At 28.0% G+C, this 17969-nt stretch overlaps 9 protein-coding genes across 9 annotated transcripts; 6 read left to right on the plus strand and 3 right to left on the minus strand. All coding sequences in view use genetic code 12, as the record gives it.

The window, feature by feature from the left end:
• Window positions 1-373: 373 nt before the first annotated feature.
• Window positions 374-2104, minus strand: KGF54_004966 (uncharacterized protein; the record flags this gene model as incomplete). The annotated part of the gene is made up of 1 exon (XM_051765721.1): window positions 374-2104. One exon carries the CDS (start codon window positions 2102-2104, stop codon window positions 374-376), a length of 1731 nt encoding a protein of 576 aa, XP_051619007.1.
• A 1567-nt stretch (window positions 2105-3671) lies between these two features.
• Window positions 3672-5075, plus strand: KGF54_004967 (uncharacterized protein; the record flags this gene model as incomplete). Its single annotated transcript, XM_051765722.1, has 1 exon — window positions 3672-5075. The coding sequence occupies one exon, from the start codon at window positions 3672-3674 to the stop codon at window positions 5073-5075; it is 1404 nt and encodes a 467-aa protein (XP_051619008.1).
• Window positions 5076-5337: 262 nt separating this feature from the next.
• RFC1 (replication factor C subunit 1) lies at window positions 5338-8008 on the plus strand (the record flags this gene model as incomplete). Its single annotated transcript, XM_051765723.1, has 2 exons — window positions 5338-5385; window positions 5456-8008. 2 exons carry the CDS (start codon window positions 5338-5340, stop codon window positions 8006-8008), a joined length of 2601 nt encoding a protein of 866 aa, XP_051619009.1.
• A 643-nt stretch (window positions 8009-8651) lies between these two features.
• On the plus strand, window positions 8652-10079 carry MKK2 (mitogen-activated protein kinase kinase; the record flags this gene model as incomplete). Its single annotated transcript, XM_051765724.1, has 1 exon — window positions 8652-10079. The coding sequence occupies one exon, from the start codon at window positions 8652-8654 to the stop codon at window positions 10077-10079; it is 1428 nt and encodes a 475-aa protein (XP_051619010.1).
• A 444-nt stretch (window positions 10080-10523) lies between these two features.
• KGF54_004970 (uncharacterized protein) lies at window positions 10524-10862 on the plus strand (the record flags this gene model as incomplete). The annotated part of the gene is made up of 1 exon (XM_051765726.1): window positions 10524-10862. One exon carries the CDS (start codon window positions 10524-10526, stop codon window positions 10860-10862), a length of 339 nt encoding a protein of 112 aa, XP_051619011.1.
• Window positions 10863-10915: 53 nt separating this feature from the next.
• KGF54_004971 (uncharacterized protein) lies at window positions 10916-12151 on the minus strand (the record flags this gene model as incomplete). The annotated part of the gene is made up of 1 exon (XM_051765727.1): window positions 10916-12151. One exon carries the CDS (start codon window positions 12149-12151, stop codon window positions 10916-10918), a length of 1236 nt encoding a protein of 411 aa, XP_051619012.1.
• A 247-nt stretch (window positions 12152-12398) lies between these two features.
• On the minus strand, window positions 12399-13847 carry SPO7 (Nem1-Spo7 phosphatase regulatory subunit; the record flags this gene model as incomplete). Its single annotated transcript, XM_051765728.1, has 1 exon — window positions 12399-13847. The coding sequence occupies one exon, from the start codon at window positions 13845-13847 to the stop codon at window positions 12399-12401; it is 1449 nt and encodes a 482-aa protein (XP_051619013.1).
• A 462-nt stretch (window positions 13848-14309) lies between these two features.
• On the plus strand, window positions 14310-15755 carry GWT1 (glucosaminyl-phosphotidylinositol O-acyltransferase; the record flags this gene model as incomplete). Its single annotated transcript, XM_051765729.1, has 1 exon — window positions 14310-15755. The coding sequence occupies one exon, from the start codon at window positions 14310-14312 to the stop codon at window positions 15753-15755; it is 1446 nt and encodes a 481-aa protein (XP_051619014.1).
• Window positions 15756-16499: 744 nt separating this feature from the next.
• On the plus strand, window positions 16500-17885 carry KGF54_004974 (oxysterol-binding protein; the record flags this gene model as incomplete). The annotated part of the gene is made up of 1 exon (XM_051765730.1): window positions 16500-17885. The coding sequence occupies one exon, from the start codon at window positions 16500-16502 to the stop codon at window positions 17883-17885; it is 1386 nt and encodes a 461-aa protein (XP_051619015.1).
• Between the last annotated feature and the right edge of the window lie 84 nt (window positions 17886-17969).

Below are 17969 nucleotides of genomic sequence, written 5' to 3' on the forward strand. Positions count from 1 at the left end.
TTAACCAAACTACTATGAGAAGTACTACTAATCTTGAGCAAGCTACAAGACTTAGACTCGTCAGACGGAAAAAAACCAAATTCACTCCAATTTATTTAAAATTTGAAAATTGAAAGTTGGCTATGTGATTTGATTTTGTGCTACGACATAAATTGAACGTGAACTTATTTAAATCTTAGGAAAAGTCAACATTAATTAAAGCAATTAATGGTATTAATAAATATATGAAACTATATAAGGATGTATAAAAGAATTGAAGTATAATGAAAATAAACCTGAAAAAATTTATAGTAACTTTTGATGTTTATATCCCAATTAAAATTTAGTGGGAAATAAAACAAATGCTGAATAAATTCAAAAATTTAAAATAAATCTATTTATTTGATGATAATATGTTATGAGGGTATCTTCCAACATCTGAACGTTGACGTGAATGAGATTGAGATGGTGGATGAGCCAGTTGATCTGTCTCTTTTGATGCATCAATATTAGTTGAAGAATTATCCATATCCATTGATGAATCATGATCCTCTTCAACTTCCTGTTGTTGAGGTTGTTTTTCAATTTTTATGGTTGGCTGTTGTTGAATTCCATGTTTCGCAGAGCTTGTTGGTTTTGGAGTAGCATTGACTGAGGATATACTTTCTTCTCTTGACATTGACTTATGACGTTTGTGAGATGGAGATGCATTACTAGTATTACTCTGAATTCCAGTTTCTGGTTGCCAATGATGAAATTGTATAACATGTTGGAAAGATTGCATTGACTCTTGCAGTGGTTGAACTTGCAGTTTATTTTGTTTATGTAATGGTTGAGCTGGAATTGGATTGACTTGAATTGTTGATGTTGCACCTAATGGAGACTGAAGTATTTGATTTGAAGTTCTAGCACTTTCAGATTGATCTGTTGATTCTCTTCTCAATTTACTTCTCCCCAATAAGCTTGACTCTGTTGGCATGGAATAATGCCGTTGATGACCTCTAGTTGATCTTTTATTGGTTGTTGTAGATGATGAGGTTGAAGCTGGTGCTCTGAATGGTGTTGTTGGAGATGCTAGATTCGCTACTGCCGCAGCTCCTATTTTTGCAGGCGACAAAGGTCTTTTTTGTGATGTAGTAAATGAAGATCCAAATTTGTATCCTATAGCCGGATTGGGATTGGCATTTAATAAATCTTGATTAATTAATCCAAATGGTTTGGAACTTTTTTGATTTTGAGAAGGTGTTTGTTGTTGTTGCTGTTGTCTTGATATCTGTTCTTGATACTCTTGTTGCATACGTTTTTGATTATTATCAATAAATTGTGCATGCTGTGGATTCTGCAAAATACCCCCTTGTTGCTGCTTTTGTGGCTGTAGTTGTTGTTGTTGCAAGAATGGCTGTGACGCTTGATACGGTTGTTGTAGTGATTGTTGTTGAGGCTGCTGCTGCTGTTGTTGTTGTTGTTGTGGATGCTGTTGCTGTTGTTGTTGTTGTTGTTGTTGTTGTTGTTGTTGTTGCTGTTGTTGCTGTTGTAATCTAATTGATTGTAAAATCATTTCATTCTCATTGAAACCTGCCTGAAAACTACCACTTCCAACAGCATTTATAAATTGAGGTATCATATTGGGAGGAATTTGAGCTTGTAATGCTGTATGTAAAATATTCAAATTTTTATTAGCTGTTTCAGCTCTATAAAACTCTTGTTTTGTACGTTCTTGTTCTGACTTAAATTTCATAGTTTCTATATATGCTACCTCTGAAAATGGAAATGATGTTATATTAGGCCCTAGTAATACTAATAAACCCGGATCAGTTATATGTTGAGGCTGTTTTTGTGGCGAAGTTGGAGCACTAGGCATAGCAGATGATCTTTGAATTGATTCATTTAACATTGATAATGATGGAATAGATGTAGATTGATGCAGCGGATACTGACTTGGTTTTTGGTATTCTTTATACGGTGACTTTAATGCATTAGTTGATGGTTCATTTTGTATTTTCCTGCCTTGAGTTAGTTCAGGTGAGCTTTTTCGATTCAATTCTTTTTCAGTTAATTTTTCATAATTTGTATCTATATCAGTAAGTTTATCTTCATCTTTTTTAAGTATTTTTGATGATTCCATACTATTTATTCTTCAAAATAAATTGAGAATAATTGTTTATTTTTCTTTTGAATCTTCAATCTATTCCCAAGTTCTATTTTCAAGTAAATTTTGATATATGAAAAATCAATTATTGATTTGTTAAGATTAAAGATCTAACAAGTTAGATCTAAAATAAATTTTGCACCCTTTTTTGATCTTGATATATATTGATAAAAAGTGAAGTGAATTAATTGAATCTAAAATATAAAAATTCAATGAAGAATTTGTAATAACGTTTCTCTATAAGTAAATTATAAATATGAATTGATAAAAATCTAAACTTCTAGTACGTGAGATACATTTGATAATTCTTCTTTCTATAATGTAAAATTTGTATTTATAATTTTATTTTGTAATATTATTTTAATTCAAATTATTATTATTATTATTATGTATAAGTTATTTATATTTATTCTTTTTACAACTAGTTTAATAATATCTATTAAATTTGTTAACCTTAATAAAATATTAGAATTATAATAATAATAAATCTTCGTTTTTTAAAGAATTAATTTATTTGATTTTGTCCCCTTAATTGATTTTTTTATTTTTTTTTCTATATTATAGATTTTGTGTCATCAATGATTTTATAATTAAAAAATTCTAGATTCATAATTTTTTTTTTTTTTATAATTTGAATGAAAAAGAACTTTGCTTTTAAATTAAATATTTATAAATATAATTTCAAAGATTTATTATTCGTAAAAGTTGACTTTAATAAATGAAATTCATGAAATTTTGAAGTTGTCAAAATCATCTTAATCTAAACACTTGCTACTAACCTAGTATAATTTCTTCTTTCCGCATTTGAATTTAATTTAATCAAAAAGGGAATTTTTTTGTTTTGACTTGTTTTGTCTCATGTAAATAGAACTAAATTTATTCCACATTTAAATAGGTTGAATTGTTTCTTAATTGATCTGAAACTAAAATTGTTAAACGTAAGTTTTAGGAGTATGGTACTATTTCCACTAATAAGATTTCGAAGTCTTAACTAATACTAGAGTCTCTGACCAGTTATAGTGTACAATTATTAATTTAAAAAACCCAATGAACAAAGTAAAATTAATTTTGTCAATTTTTCAAATATAAGCCATCAAACGGTGATGAGATTTAAATTGTGTGATTGACCCATTATTTTTCAAAACTTCAATGATAGTTCACGCAAAAGCTATTTCATCCAACGTTTCAACCAACCAACGTGTCAACCAACGTGTCATCCAACATTTCAACCACCATATGTTATATTGCTCTGGTTGCTGAATTGGGGAAATACTGTTTACCTTCAAATACAAGTATGAAAATAATTATGTCAAGTTTTGTGAAATTTGGTTGCAAAAAAATCAAATAATGTTAGTATTGAATATTTCAGATTTAAAGTCACGAATATAAATTCTACGACAAACAAAATTAGTAACAACAAACAAAATTTTGAAAAAAATCCAAATGTTTCAAGTATTTCTTAGTTACCAAATTGATTCTTCAAATTTTAGTATTCATTCATTTGATCTCCACAAATAAATTTTTTTTTTTTGATTTAGAGGATATGGGTAAAAACAAGAAAAAACAAAATAGTAATGGGAATGGGCATAATGCTAAGGCCAATCTAGAAAAGAATGGGGATATCAAAGAAGAAGAAGTTGACAAAAAATCTGGAACATCAGAGATTCAAGCATCAGTTGACTCACTTACAATAGAAGAAGAAGAAGAACTTACAAAGGATTTATCATCTTCAGATCAACCTATCGAAAGTAATGGGAAAAGCAATAATATACAAAATAATTCTAAAGAGTCTGAAGACGTAGTGCTATCTCAAAAACTAAAAGAATTAGAGGAGGAGAAAGATAAGATACAACAAGCATATGATTCATTGTATAGCAAACTATCTGGAACTAAGGCTTATTTTCAAAAAATGAAGGAAAATGAAGAACAACTAGAACAATCTTTGGAGGAGTTAACCAAAGAAAATGAAGAATTGAAAATTAAAAATACCAACTTAAGTAAGTCATTAGTAGCACAAACCAAGAATAAAGTTGATTCCTCAGAACTAAAAATTCTTCAAGAACAAAATAATGATTTGAATAATGAATGTGAAAAACTAAGTGATGCATTAACCAAAAGTAGACGAGAGTATACAACAACTATACAAGAATTACAAGATGAAAAATATAATCTAGAAAATCAAAACTCAAAACTATCCAAAAACATACATGAATTAAAACAAGAAATCAATGAACTTACAATAGCTCAAGGAGAATTTAATATAGAACAAAAAAATTATACTAATGAAATTAATGACTCTAAAGAAAAATTAGAATTAAAAGAAAAAGATTTACAAAAATATGTTGAAAAATTAAATGAAATTAATAATTTAATAACTACGAATGAAGCTGAATACAAGCTCGAGAAATCAAATTTAGAATCAAAAGTGTATACTTTGGAGAAATCAATTGAAGATCACAACTCCACAAACAATGCATTAAAAGAGGAGCTTGAAACCAAAAACGCAAAACAAATGGAATTGGAAAAAGAAGTTGCAAAAATACAGGACCTAAAGACAGAAATTAATAATAAACAATTACTCATAGGAAAACTACGTCATGAAGCTATCATACTAAATGAACATTTAACAAAAGCATTAACAATGTTAAAACAAGGTGGAGATAGTTCAAACAAATCAGTTGACAGAGAATTAATTTCAAATGTAATAATTAGTTTTTTGCAATTCCCAAGAGGTGATTCCAAAAAATTTGAAGCATTACAATTAATAAGTGCATTATTAGAATGGGATCAACTGCAAAAAGTTGCTGCTGGCTTACAACATATTCCGAATCAAAAAGGCGCTACAGGACAAAATAAATTCGATGTTGATGGTAATGAAATTCCTCAAAGACAAAGTTTTGTATCATTATGGACTGAATATTTAGAAAAAGAATCTAGTAAAAAATGATGATTACAATAAACGACCAATGAATCAAATTAGATTGTAACTACATCAAATTAATTAGCGATGTTTAAGATACCTCTAATACTTTCTTAAATCAAATATTATCTTCTGAACTTCATCTCGAATTCTAAGCATATCATTGATTCAGGGAACTTGGTAGCAGAGGCTGAAACAATATGTGTTTCAAACGCGTAAAATCAAATAATGATCTACTACAGATCAGATCACACTTTTATCTACTTCTTACCTGGCCTCAACATCAACAATGGTAGATATCCGGGAGTTCTTTGGTGAAAAAAACTCCAAGGGAACTGTATGTATACGATTTAATGAAAAAAGAAAATCATGCCTTGGGGATTAATCATACTAACAAAACTATTTAGAAACGTAAAAGTGAAGCAGTGGTAGAAGTTTCAAATTCCAAAAAAGCCAAACCTTCAGCTAAACCAAAAAAACAACCAGAAGTCATTGATTTGGATGATGAAGATGGTAATTTTGAATTTGAAGATGAAGAAGCCGATGATTTGATGGAAATTGATGAAATGCCAAAAAAAGCAGCACCAAAGAAATCAACTAAAACCACATCAACTTCATCATCATCTGGATCAACAACTAAATCAAAAGCAAGAGCCAAAGCGTCACCAAAGAAAAAATCAACACCAAAAGAATTTAAACAAGACTCATTAGTTGAACAAGTTCTTGCCACCATTCCAGATGCTGTATTACCAGATTCCGATCCAGATGCACCAAAACCAACTTTTGCAGAACTCTCAGCTAATAGAGTAGAAACTTCAACTACATCGATTGAACTACCGGAAGCTGCACCAAATTGTTTAAGTGGTTTAACAATAGTTTTCACTGGTCAAATGCCTGGTTTAGAAAGAAATAATGCTGAAGTAACTGCACAAGGTTATGGTGCAAAAGTAACAAAATCAATTTCTGGAAAAACAAGTTTAGTTGTTATTGGAGCTGGAGCAGGTCCATCAAAAGTTGAAAAAATTAAAGAATTAAAACTTAAAGCAATTGATCAAGATGGCTTCATTGAATTATTATCTAAAATGCCAGCCGATGGTGGTTCTGGAGAAAATGCTCAAAAAGCTAAAGAAAAACGTGAAGAAGAAGAAAGACTAGTTCGTGAAGAAGTTGCAAAAGCAGAAAGGGAAGAAAGATTAGAAGAAGAAAGAAGAAAAAAAGAAGCACAATTTAGAGCTCAAGAACAAGCTAACGGAATCAGAGCCTCAACATTTCAACAACCTTCGTTCAACGACATTCCGGCAAAAGATAAATTATGGACTGTGAAATATGCACCAACTGAATTTTCCCATTTATGTGGTAATAAAGGTCAAGTTGAAAAATTGAAAAAATGGTTAGGAGATTGGCATAAAAATCAAGCAAATAATTTTAAAGGATCTTTTATGAAACCAGAAACATTTCGTGCTGCATTAATTAGTGGACCCCCAGGTATTGGTAAAACTTCAGCTGCTCACATGGTTGCAAAATCTTTAGGATTTGATATTTTAGAAAAAAATGCATCAGATGTTCGTTCAAAATCATTATTAAATTCTCAAGTTAAAAGTGTTTTAAGTAATACATCAGTTGTTGGGTTTTTTAAACATAAAGATGATGAAATCACCAATAAAAATAATAAGAAAATTTGTTTAATCATGGATGAAGTTGATGGTATGTCAACTGGTGATCATGGAGGAACAGCAGCATTATCACAATTTTGTAGAATAACTAAAATGCCAATAATTTTAATTTGTAATGATAAAAATTTACCTAAAATGAAAGTATTTGATAAAACAACTTATGATTTACAATTCAGAAGACCAGCGGAACATGAAGTTAGAAGTAGATTAATGACTATTGCAATGAGAGAAGGTATCAAATTAGACCCAACTGTAATTTCACAAATGGTTCAAGCTACATCAAATGATATTAGACAAATGATTAATTTGCTATCAACAGTTTCAACAACTCAAAAACAATTAGGTAATAATAATATGAAAGATATAAGTGCAAGTTGGAAAAAACAAGTTATACTAAAACCATTTGATATTGCAACTAGATTATTATCATCAGGTATTTGGACAGCTCCAAAACAAAATTTAAATGAAAAATTGGATCTATATTTTAATGATATTGATTTTGCTCCTTTAATGATTCAAGAAAATTACTTAGGTACAAATCCAAGATTAGGTGGTAAACATTTAGAACATGTTGCAAAAGCTGCTGATGATATTAGTGCTTCTGATGAAATTAATTCATTAATTAGATCAAGTGAACAACAATGGAGTTTATTACCATTTCATGGATTATTATCAACTGTTAAACCAAGTTTTGAAATCGCTGGATCTGTCACTGGGAGATTGAATTTTAGCTCATGGTTGGGCAAAAATTCATCTCAGTTGAAATTCCAACGTATTCTCCAAGAACTTCATTATCATACTAGAATTCAAACTTCAACCACCAAAACAGAACTAAGAACCGATTACTTATATCCATTGTTCACCAAAATTAATGATCATTTGAAACAAGACAAAGTAGATGAAGCAATATCAACTATGGATGATTATTACCTCACCAAAGATGATTTCGAAAATTTACTTGAAATTCTTGATCAAAAAAGTCAATTAACTACTAAACAAAAAACTGCATTCACTAAAAAATATAATTCAACTACTCATCCAACTGTCATTTATAAAACTGGTAATTCATTAGGTAGTAATAAAAAACAACCAGCTCAAAAAGTTGATTATGAAGATGTTGTCGAAGATGATGTTGATGTACCTGATAATGATGATAATGATGAAGATTCAAATAGTGATAAAATAGATTCTAAAAAAGATAAATTAATTAAAGCTAAAATTAAAGGTGATAGTAAAAATGGTAAAAGTTCAATAAAAGCTAGTGGTAATAAGAGAGTCAAAAAATAAATAGCATAAAAAGGTATTTACTTAAATTTAATGAAATATTAATAATATCTTATTGAATTCTTCGTTTTCTTCCATTGATCATATATGATTATTTGCATAGATTGGGTTAAAAGAGTAAATATATATAGAATTTATAATCATTTTAGTTCATTAATTTGTGATGTTTAAGGAATATAATAGTATGAACCTTTCGATTAACACTTTTAAATGAATCTCTGTCCTTTAATTTTATTGAATTGCATCATTGATAGTATAATTAGACGCGTCTTATACAAGGTCTAATCGTTATTCATAGTAGATTTAACGAGAGATAAATTTTAAACCACATGAAATTTTATTAATAATAATAGTGAGTAATAATTAATAGTGTGTAATATTTTAACAACCATATTTCTTTCAAGATTATCATCAATTCAACACTTTAAATTCACCATTTTTACTATACTCCCATTTACAACTAATCTCAGCACGGTCTTCATATATCAATTTAAAGATTACATTCGGTCTTTCCGTTAATAATAATTAGAATAAAATCACTAGACTAATAGAAATTTCATTACAAAGTAAAGCCTCTTCTTCCCCAGATAGAATCATATTAATATACTTTAATTATATAAAAAGCAAATGAGTTCACAAAATTAATATGTCAGATATCCCATTATTCAATATACCCAACTCAAGGAAACCAATTAATAATCCTATACTACCTTCATTATCGATACCACCAAATTTAAATAATGCAAAACCAAATTTACAATTAAATTTTAACACTGTACCCAATCAACAACCACAATATCAAAATCAAAATACATATAACTCGAGCTCCAATACCAGTAATGATTTCCAATATCAACAATTTCAACGACCTCCATTACAATTAAATTCGAATTCATCATCATCTTTATCATCATCAACTCCAAATACTTCACATTCATCTTCAGGCTCAATCACAAATTTGAAATTAAAAAGAAAACCACCACCTATATCAACTTCTGAATTACCTCAAATAATAGATGATGAATCTTTAAACATACGACATGACCAATTTTCACACCAACAACCACAACAAAATCAATTCGCATCAAGTTCATCCACAGTAACTTCATCAACAACAACTGATAATCCAATTCAATCCAGAAGTACGCTAGAAGAATTAACTCCATATGATTGGCAATTTTTAGCAAATAATAACCAAATAAAAGAAATAAATAAATTAGGAGAAGGTAATGGAGGTTCAGTTACAAAATGTTATATACCCAACCTACAGAACGGTAGTCAACAAATATTTGCATTAAAATTGATTATTACTGATCCAAACCCTGATGTTAAAAAACAAATATTTAGAGAACTAGAAATTGCAAGAAAATGTCAACATCCAAATATCGTAAAATATTATGGTACTTTTTTATTAGAAAAACAATCAATGATTGGTATTGCAATGGAATATATGGATGGACAATCATTAGATTCCATATACAAAGAAGTGTTGAAAAGAGATCAAACTAATAGAATTAATGAGAAAGTTTTGGGGAAAATTGCATTATCAATATTATCAGGATTAAATTATTTACATCTGAAAAACATTATACATAGAGATATTAAACCTTCAAATATTTTGTTAGATTCACGAGGAAATGTTAAGTTATGTGATTTTGGAGTAAGTGGAGAAGCAGTTGATTCATTAGCTTCAACATTTGTTGGTACTCAATATTACATGGCACCAGAAAGAATCATGGGTAAAGATTATTCAATATCAAGTGATATATGGTCATTGGGTATGACCCTATTAGAAGTAGCAAATGGTAAATTTCCAATCGATATCGCACTAGGTCCAATTGAAGTTGTTGAAATGGTATCCAGAAGTGAATTGATTTTAAAAGATTCAGAAATTGACAAAATATTTTGGAGTTCCAATTTTAAAAATTTTATTTCGAAATGTTTAATAAAAGAAGGCTTTAAAAGGCCAACTCCAAAACAACTATTAATAAATGATCAATGGTGCTTGTTGTCTGCCAATCTTAATGTTAAAATGGATAAATTTGTAACTGTTGTTTTAAAATTAAATCAATAAATTTTTCAGTTCATTTAATACACTATACTTGTATACAGTTTTTTTAAAATTTCCAATTCATGTTAATGAGTTTCTTTTACTTATAGATAGATTTAATTTAATAAATAATTTGATAATTCATACTTTCTTTCCAAGTAAAGCTATTAAATAGGATCTATACATTATGAAACTGGTAGTGTAATTTATTCAAAAAAGTAAACCAATCAAAAATTTATTGAATATAATTTTCATATACAATTACACTAATACAAGAGACTTACATCATCAAACTACAACATTTATAGACCAATTTTTACAATTTACTAGCTCAGGTTATCATTACATAGACAGTCGTTTAGCTCAAAATATTTACCACAAAAAAGGAGCAAAAAATCAACAACATTTATATCATTAATTTTCACTCACATATCTATTCTACATACAAAATAATATAATAAATACACAATGCCAGTACCATTTGAAGGTTTAATCCCTTACGCAATAATGACCGCGTTTTTTGGATTAGCAGGTCACGGTGTAGGAGCCATAAGATATTGGGACAATGGATGGAAAAATGATCGTTATTTTTTAGATTCATGGGATAAAAAAATGTTAGCAAGAGATTTTTATTTAACTGGTACACATAGAGGACAAACTAGTGAAGCCATAGCCCCTGAAAGTTTTAAAACTATTGAACAAATTGATCAAGTTTATTATGATCCTTATAGAAATCAATTTTTCAGTTTGAGGGATAAATTGTTTAGAGGTTACATCTTTGGTGATTGGAAGAATGATGGAAATTAGAGGGGGATAAGTTGTGTGTAAAATGAATTCACGAAATGATATTTATTAAAACTTTATTTGAAATCTTTATAAGTCCATTTTTCAGTAATTTTTTTAGCATATTTTCTCTTTCTATTAACTGGCACTCTACTTTCAATTTTACCATTTGATTGTAAATTCAACATTTGATCATAAAATAAATTACCTTCTGGTTTTAAATTCTTTAAGTTGTTTGTTAATTCATCTGATAATTTTAATTCTATTGGAGTTTCAATTGGCTTGTATTTAAATAATTTATCTCTTTTAGTGCTTCTTTCCTTTGGTGCTATGGTTTTTTCTTCTTGTTCTTGTTGAGATTGTAATATTTGATCTAAATTATTCAAATCTTTTAATTGTTTTTTCAAATCTTTTATTTCTTGTTCTAATTTCATTCTTTGTTTATGTTTGACTTCTCTGTTTCTCTTAGTCTTAGTTTTAATCTTGATTTTAGTTGGTTTATTTATAGATAATGAGTAGTCTTTTTCTCCTGTACTTCTTTCTTCTTCTGGATTTTCTTCTTCGTCTTCTGAATCACTAAATTGATTATCATTTAATGTGGATATCAATTCTTGTATCCTTTCCTTATGATCATCCATAGCTTGTCTATTTAATTCTCTTTTATATTCAATTCCGTATTCCTTATTTATTAAGTCTTTCCAACTTTCTAAAGATGGATTATATGATTTACCAGCATGTATGGAATTTTCAGTCAAATCATTCTTGGATATTTGAATAGGTTTAGTTTTCATTGTTTTTGGTATAGTTGTAGCTTTTGTAACTTCTGCGGTTGATGTATTATATTTTGGAATTTTAGCCTTTTTAGGAGTTGGTTCTTCATCATCCCATAAATCTTCACTATCTCCATTTATTAACCCATCTTTTGCAATTCTGTTGAGTGTTATGTTTTCATCTTTATATTTACCACCACGCAAACTTAACAATCTTAACATTTCGGTCTTCTTCACTCCTTGTACTGTATCATTTTTGTTCTTTTTAACTCTTGGATTTATTAATGCTGGGACTTTTGATTTATTAGTTAAAATTTCCTTGGTTTTTAATTTCTTTGGTGCATTTGTAGATTTGGATATACTACTTGGTAAATTATCTATTATAAAATCATCATCTTCATTATTTATACCTTTTATAATTTGTTCATCTCTTTTATCTTGTAAAATTTGTTCTATATCTTCTATATCAACGTTTTTTCTCCATGCTTTTTTACCTTTTCTTGAAGTTTGTCTTTTCTTTGCCGCCGGTTCCACACTACTCATTATAAAATTGGAATTTGTTGGTGTATTTGCAATTTGGTTGTTTCAAATCTTAATTAAATTTAGGAGATGAGATAATTTATCTAATCTTTTTCTGTCTGGATATTAATTTTTCAATACACAAAATCAAGTTTATATTTATCAAAGGGGGTAATTAGGAGTTGAATGATACTTCAAAATAAACAAGTACAATAGAAGTTTTAATTAATCATTTGAATCATTAAATCGATAGCTATTCATCTATAAACCATTATTTAAAATCAATAGATTTTCTTTTCTTTTTCTTGATGACTTTCTCTCCACTAATGAATGTCAACATATTGGTTCTTCTTCTCATTCCTTCATTTATCCAAAATTCACTACGATAAGTTTCCCAACCTTCTCTTATATCAATATTAAACACTCTTGCATTTAGCAACAATTTAACATCAGTAACTCCAATTCTTGGTTGACATTGAGATTGACAAGTAACTAAAAATACTTCAATCTTGGAATTTTTATTTTGGATTGAGTTTGGTGAAATTTTATGAAATGCCAATAATGTATATGAAACTAACCCCAAAGAAATTTCACGAATTAAATCCGTGATTTGATCAATTAATGGAGTTTTGATTTTAACTAATCTTACATTTAATTGTCTTAATCCTTTATTTGTTGATGATAAAAACTTTCTTGGTAATACAATAGTTTTTTGATATTCACCTGAAAGATGATATAGTAATAAAGTTATAATGGTGGAGATTAAGAAAAATTGTAAAATTATTCTTGTTGTACCAGTTGATGAAAATGATGCATCTAATATAAATAAATGATGGGTCAAAGCTCCAATAATCGAACATAATATTGTTAAAAAAATTAGATATTTTCTTCTCATTGCTCTTTGTTGAATCACTTGTTCTCTCATGCTTTCTTCCAAAATTAATAAATTTCTAAAAACTTTACCCGAAACTGGCATTGATGTATATCCAGTTCCAACTTTTTCATATGATCTATGAGATTTTTCACTTGGTTCTTTTGATTTTCTACGAGTTCTAGTCTTCTTGGTGGATGTTGTTCCATTAGCTGTTTCATTATTATCTACAGAATCTGGTGAGCTACTTCTTCTCCTTCTTCTTCTTGGTGATGATGATCTGGATGATGTTGAACTTGATTTAGATCTTTTTGGAGTTTCTTCAATTAAAAAACTTGGTTTCAAATTTGTGAATTTATTTTTGGTGCTTGAATCGATTGGAGTACCTCTATTTGACATTAAACTTGATACATTTATTTCATCTTCATCTATTTCATCTTCTTCATCTGAGCTTTGGGTTGCTTTAGCTAACTTTCTTAATCTATAACCTAAATTATGTCTTATTGGAGTTTCTTGACGATGTAATTCTAAGGAACTTTGTGATGCAACATCATCCGAGTCTGAATATACAACAAAATCATTTTCATTCCCATTTAAAGGATCAAATATTCCACCTCCACTTCCCAATCTTGGTGATTTTGGTGGTTGAAACATAGGTATTGAGGTTTCACTACTATTTGAGGATCCAAATACTATACTACTATCTTCTTTTTCATTTGGTGAATCTAGTAAACTTGGATTTGATTTATCATCTGATGAATGTTGCGTGATATCATTAGGAGATGGCTGATCTGGTATGATGGGAATTGGTGCTTTTATAGCTTCTTTTGATGTTGGTGATTCTTCCATTTATTAAATTTGTTGATGGTTGTAAAAAATATTAAGGATTGATAAAAATGGAATGGAAATGAAATTACTTAAATTTAAATTGTGATAAATATTAATTTGTGAGCTTAAATCATTTATACACCTCTTGTTAAAAGTATGTATGTATGTCAGTTAGTGTTAAACTTTTTAATCAAGTAAAGTTGTATCAATACTATAATGATATGAAATTTGGTTGTAAATCTGATACAATTTTTTTTTCTTTTACTCCAAATAAAAATAATAATAATTTATACTGTGATTTTTTTAATAAACATATTATTAAAAATTGCAGCACAATATTTCAGTTGAATTATCAAGTAAATTAAAACGTTCATTAGCTCATCAATTAGTAACGAAAGGAAGTTTAAATGAAGGAGTCATCTAATATATGATACATTAATAGTTGACAAAGCAAAAGACAAACGTACAAACCTTAATTTAAAAATGTCATCATTAAAACAACTTAAAGAACAATTTGTATCAGATTTAACTGGTGGATCAATTGAAGAAATTTATTTAGTAACATCAATTGCACTAACTTCATATTTATCATATAAACTTATTAAAGATAATATTAATCTGTTGCCAATTGTATATGATTATGTAATAAATGTTTTAACTATATTAATTTCAATTACAATTTACAGTAATAATCCAACAACATTACATTATTCAATATTTATACCATGTTTTTCAATATTTTTATTAAATCATTATACTTCAACAACAATTGGAAGAGCCCATACCACCAATCAACAAATTGAATTATTACCGAGAAAACAATTTCTTACAGCATATAGATCTCATATGTTAATTATAACAAATTTAGCTATATTAGCAGTTGACTTTAAGATTTTTCCAAGAAGATTTGCAAAAGTTGAGACTTGGGGTACTTCAATGATGGATTTAGGTGTTGGATCTTTTGTATTTTCAATGGGGTTAGTTAATTCAAGACAAATTATTAAAAATCAAGTTAAATTGAAAAGTTACAAATTTAGTTTGGGGACTTGGATCAATACAATTACTCAGAATACTATAAAGGCATTACCTATTTTGATATTAGGAATTATTAGATTTGTTAGTGTTAAAAAATTGGAGTATCAAGAACATGTTACAGAGTATGGTATTCATTGGAATTTTTTTATAACTTTAGGTTTATTACCGATATTATTAGGTATATTAGATCCTATATTGAATTTAGTACCAAGAGTATTTGTGGCATTCGGTTTACTAGTACTAAACGAATTAATTTTACAAAAAACAAATGTTTTAGAGATTATATTGTCAGAAGACAATAGATTGACAAATTTTATTACCATGAATAAAGAAGGTATTTACTCATTTTTAGGATATTTCACAATCTTTGTTTTTGGTCAATCATTTGGATCATTTGTATTAACTAGTTATCCAACTAATGACAATTTGATTGCGTTTAACAATAAGAAAGTAAATAAAAAATCATCATTATCTTCATTATTGTCAGTCACAACTACCAAGGGTTTAGTATTATCTACAATTTTTTATCAAATTGTATTCAACATTGTAAATAACTCATCAATTACTACCTCAATTTCAAGAAGAATTGCAAATCCATCATATGTTTTATGGGTAGTATCATATAATGCAACTTTATTACTAGGTTATAATTTAATCGACAAACTCTTACCAGAATCCAGGAGAGGATTCACGTCAATTTTATTAGAAAGTATAAACAATAATGGTTTAGCTATTTTTTTGTTATCAAATTTATTAACAGGATTAACAAATATGAGTATTAATACATTGGAGAGATCAAATACCGAATCATTATTTATATTAATCGGATACAGTATTACTTGGTGCTCAATTGCATATTTATTAAATAGATACAAGATTTATATAAAGTTGTAAATAGTTTTATAAAATAAAAGTTTTCAGATAGATTTATATTGAAGTTTGTGTACATTTGAAACAATAGTGAAAACGGATCTTCTTACACTATCACGGATAAGTCGGTCAATAACTTCAGGATGTATAGAACTTCTACATTCAGCTTTCTTCAAACCTTTAACTTTGCTTGTTCTTTACTGAGCTGAAAGAAATATCTCCATATTTAGTTTAATTTGTAACAATAACGTCCTATTTCATTAATCTAATTTAGTATCAACACCCCAATGGCTACTTATTAGTAAATTGTCAATTTTCGGAAATGTGTCACGTTCAATATAATTTATCTTTCTTCACTTTCTCAAGGTTGTAATCTCATATAATTATGTAAAAATAGCTAAAATTATTAGCAATTTTCGTACTTTCTCTTGCAATATCTGGTTATCTTTTATTTTATTTTCTGTAATCGTCTTTCCATAATAAACAATATTATAATAAATCAATCATAGTAATAAATTTTAAATTAATAATATCGTTTATAAACGAAAAAAAAAGAAAAAAGGATTAAATTAATAGATAATTATTAGTAGCACTATTATAAATTAAAGATATCATTGAATCTTTTTTAAAGTAAAATCATAAATTACACAGTGATCAAGCTCAAAATTTAGAACATTGATTATCAGCAAAATTTGAATAAATTCGGAATTATTGAATAAAACTTATAGAAATAAATTGAATAAGATATAGAAATTAACAACTCACCAAATGTCATCCAGCAATAATTCCGATCAAGTTTCAATGAATTCCACAAATTCTACTTCATCAGCTCCAATAACTCCAACTCAATCATCCTCATCATCATCAACTGCAAGTTCAACTTCCTGGACTTCATTTTTGAAATCTATCGCTTCATTTAATGGTGATTTATCATCATTAACAGCACCTCCTTTTATATTGTCACCTACATCATTAGTAGAATATTCTCAATACTGGGCAGAACATCCAGATTTATTAATTGCTGCAAATAAATTAACAAGTAATCCAGATAATTCATCATCAGAAGTTATTGAAGCAATGTCTTTAAAAAGAATGATTGCAGTTACAAAATGGTTTATATCAACATTAAAATCTCAATATTGTTCAAGAAATGAAAGTATGGGTAGTGAAAAAAAACCATTAAATCCATTTTTGGGGGAAGTATTTGTTGGTAAATGGGAACATGATGATGACATTGGAGAAACTTTATTATTAAGTGAACAAGTCTCACATCATCCACCTGTTACAGCTTATGCTATTAAAAATACCAAAAATAATATTACATTACAAGGTTATAATGGTATTACATCAAGTATTTCTACTACATCAATAAATATAAAACAATATGGTCATGCACTTTTAGATTATAATGATTTAAATGAAAGTTATTTAGTCACTTTACCACCATTACATATCGAAGGATTAATAACAGCAGCTCCATTTGTTGAATTAGAAGGTACATCATATATACAAGCATCTAATGGTTATTATACAGTAATAGAATATAGTGGTAGAGGCTGGGTTTCAGGTAAAAAAAATTCATTTAAAGCAAGAATTTATCGTGATTTTTTTTCAAGTTCACATAAGGAAAACGCGTTAGTTACAATAAATGGTCAATGGTCAGGAAAATCATATATTGGAAAAGGAAGTTCAACTCCACATTCAAAAACTTCAGATTTATTTTATGATGCAAATTCAATTAAATCAGAAAAATTAACAGTTAAACCAATTGAAGAACAATTGCCATTTGAATCAAGAAAAGCATGGTCAAAAGTAGCAGAAGCAATTAAAAAATCAGATTATAATTTAATTCATCAAGAAAAATCAAAAATTGAAAATGAACAAAGAGAATTAAGAAAAGAAGAAGCTGAAAAGGGAATAAAATGGTCAACAAGATGGTTTGATCAATTAGATTATAATGATTTACCTTCAAATAAAGATAGAGATGCAAATTTACAACCAACTGATGAATTTATTAATTTAACTAATCAAGCTAATTTATCTATACATAATGCTCCATCTGGTACTTTAAAAAAATCAAAATATGATCATGGTGATTCAAAACATTGGAGATTTAATTTGGAAAAATTTAAAGAAAATGAAATCAAAATATAATGAAATTGTATTCAAAGTTATAAATTATTATAAATCATTTTAGAACTATTTTATATATTACTATTTATATAAATTTATTTGCTT

Source organism: Candida jiufengensis (assembly GCF_024610255.1).
Source record: "Candida jiufengensis strain CBS 10846 chromosome Unknown scaffold1, whole genome shotgun sequence".
NCBI lineage: Eukaryota > Fungi > Ascomycota > Pichiomycetes > Serinales > Debaryomycetaceae > Lodderomyces > Lodderomyces jiufengensis.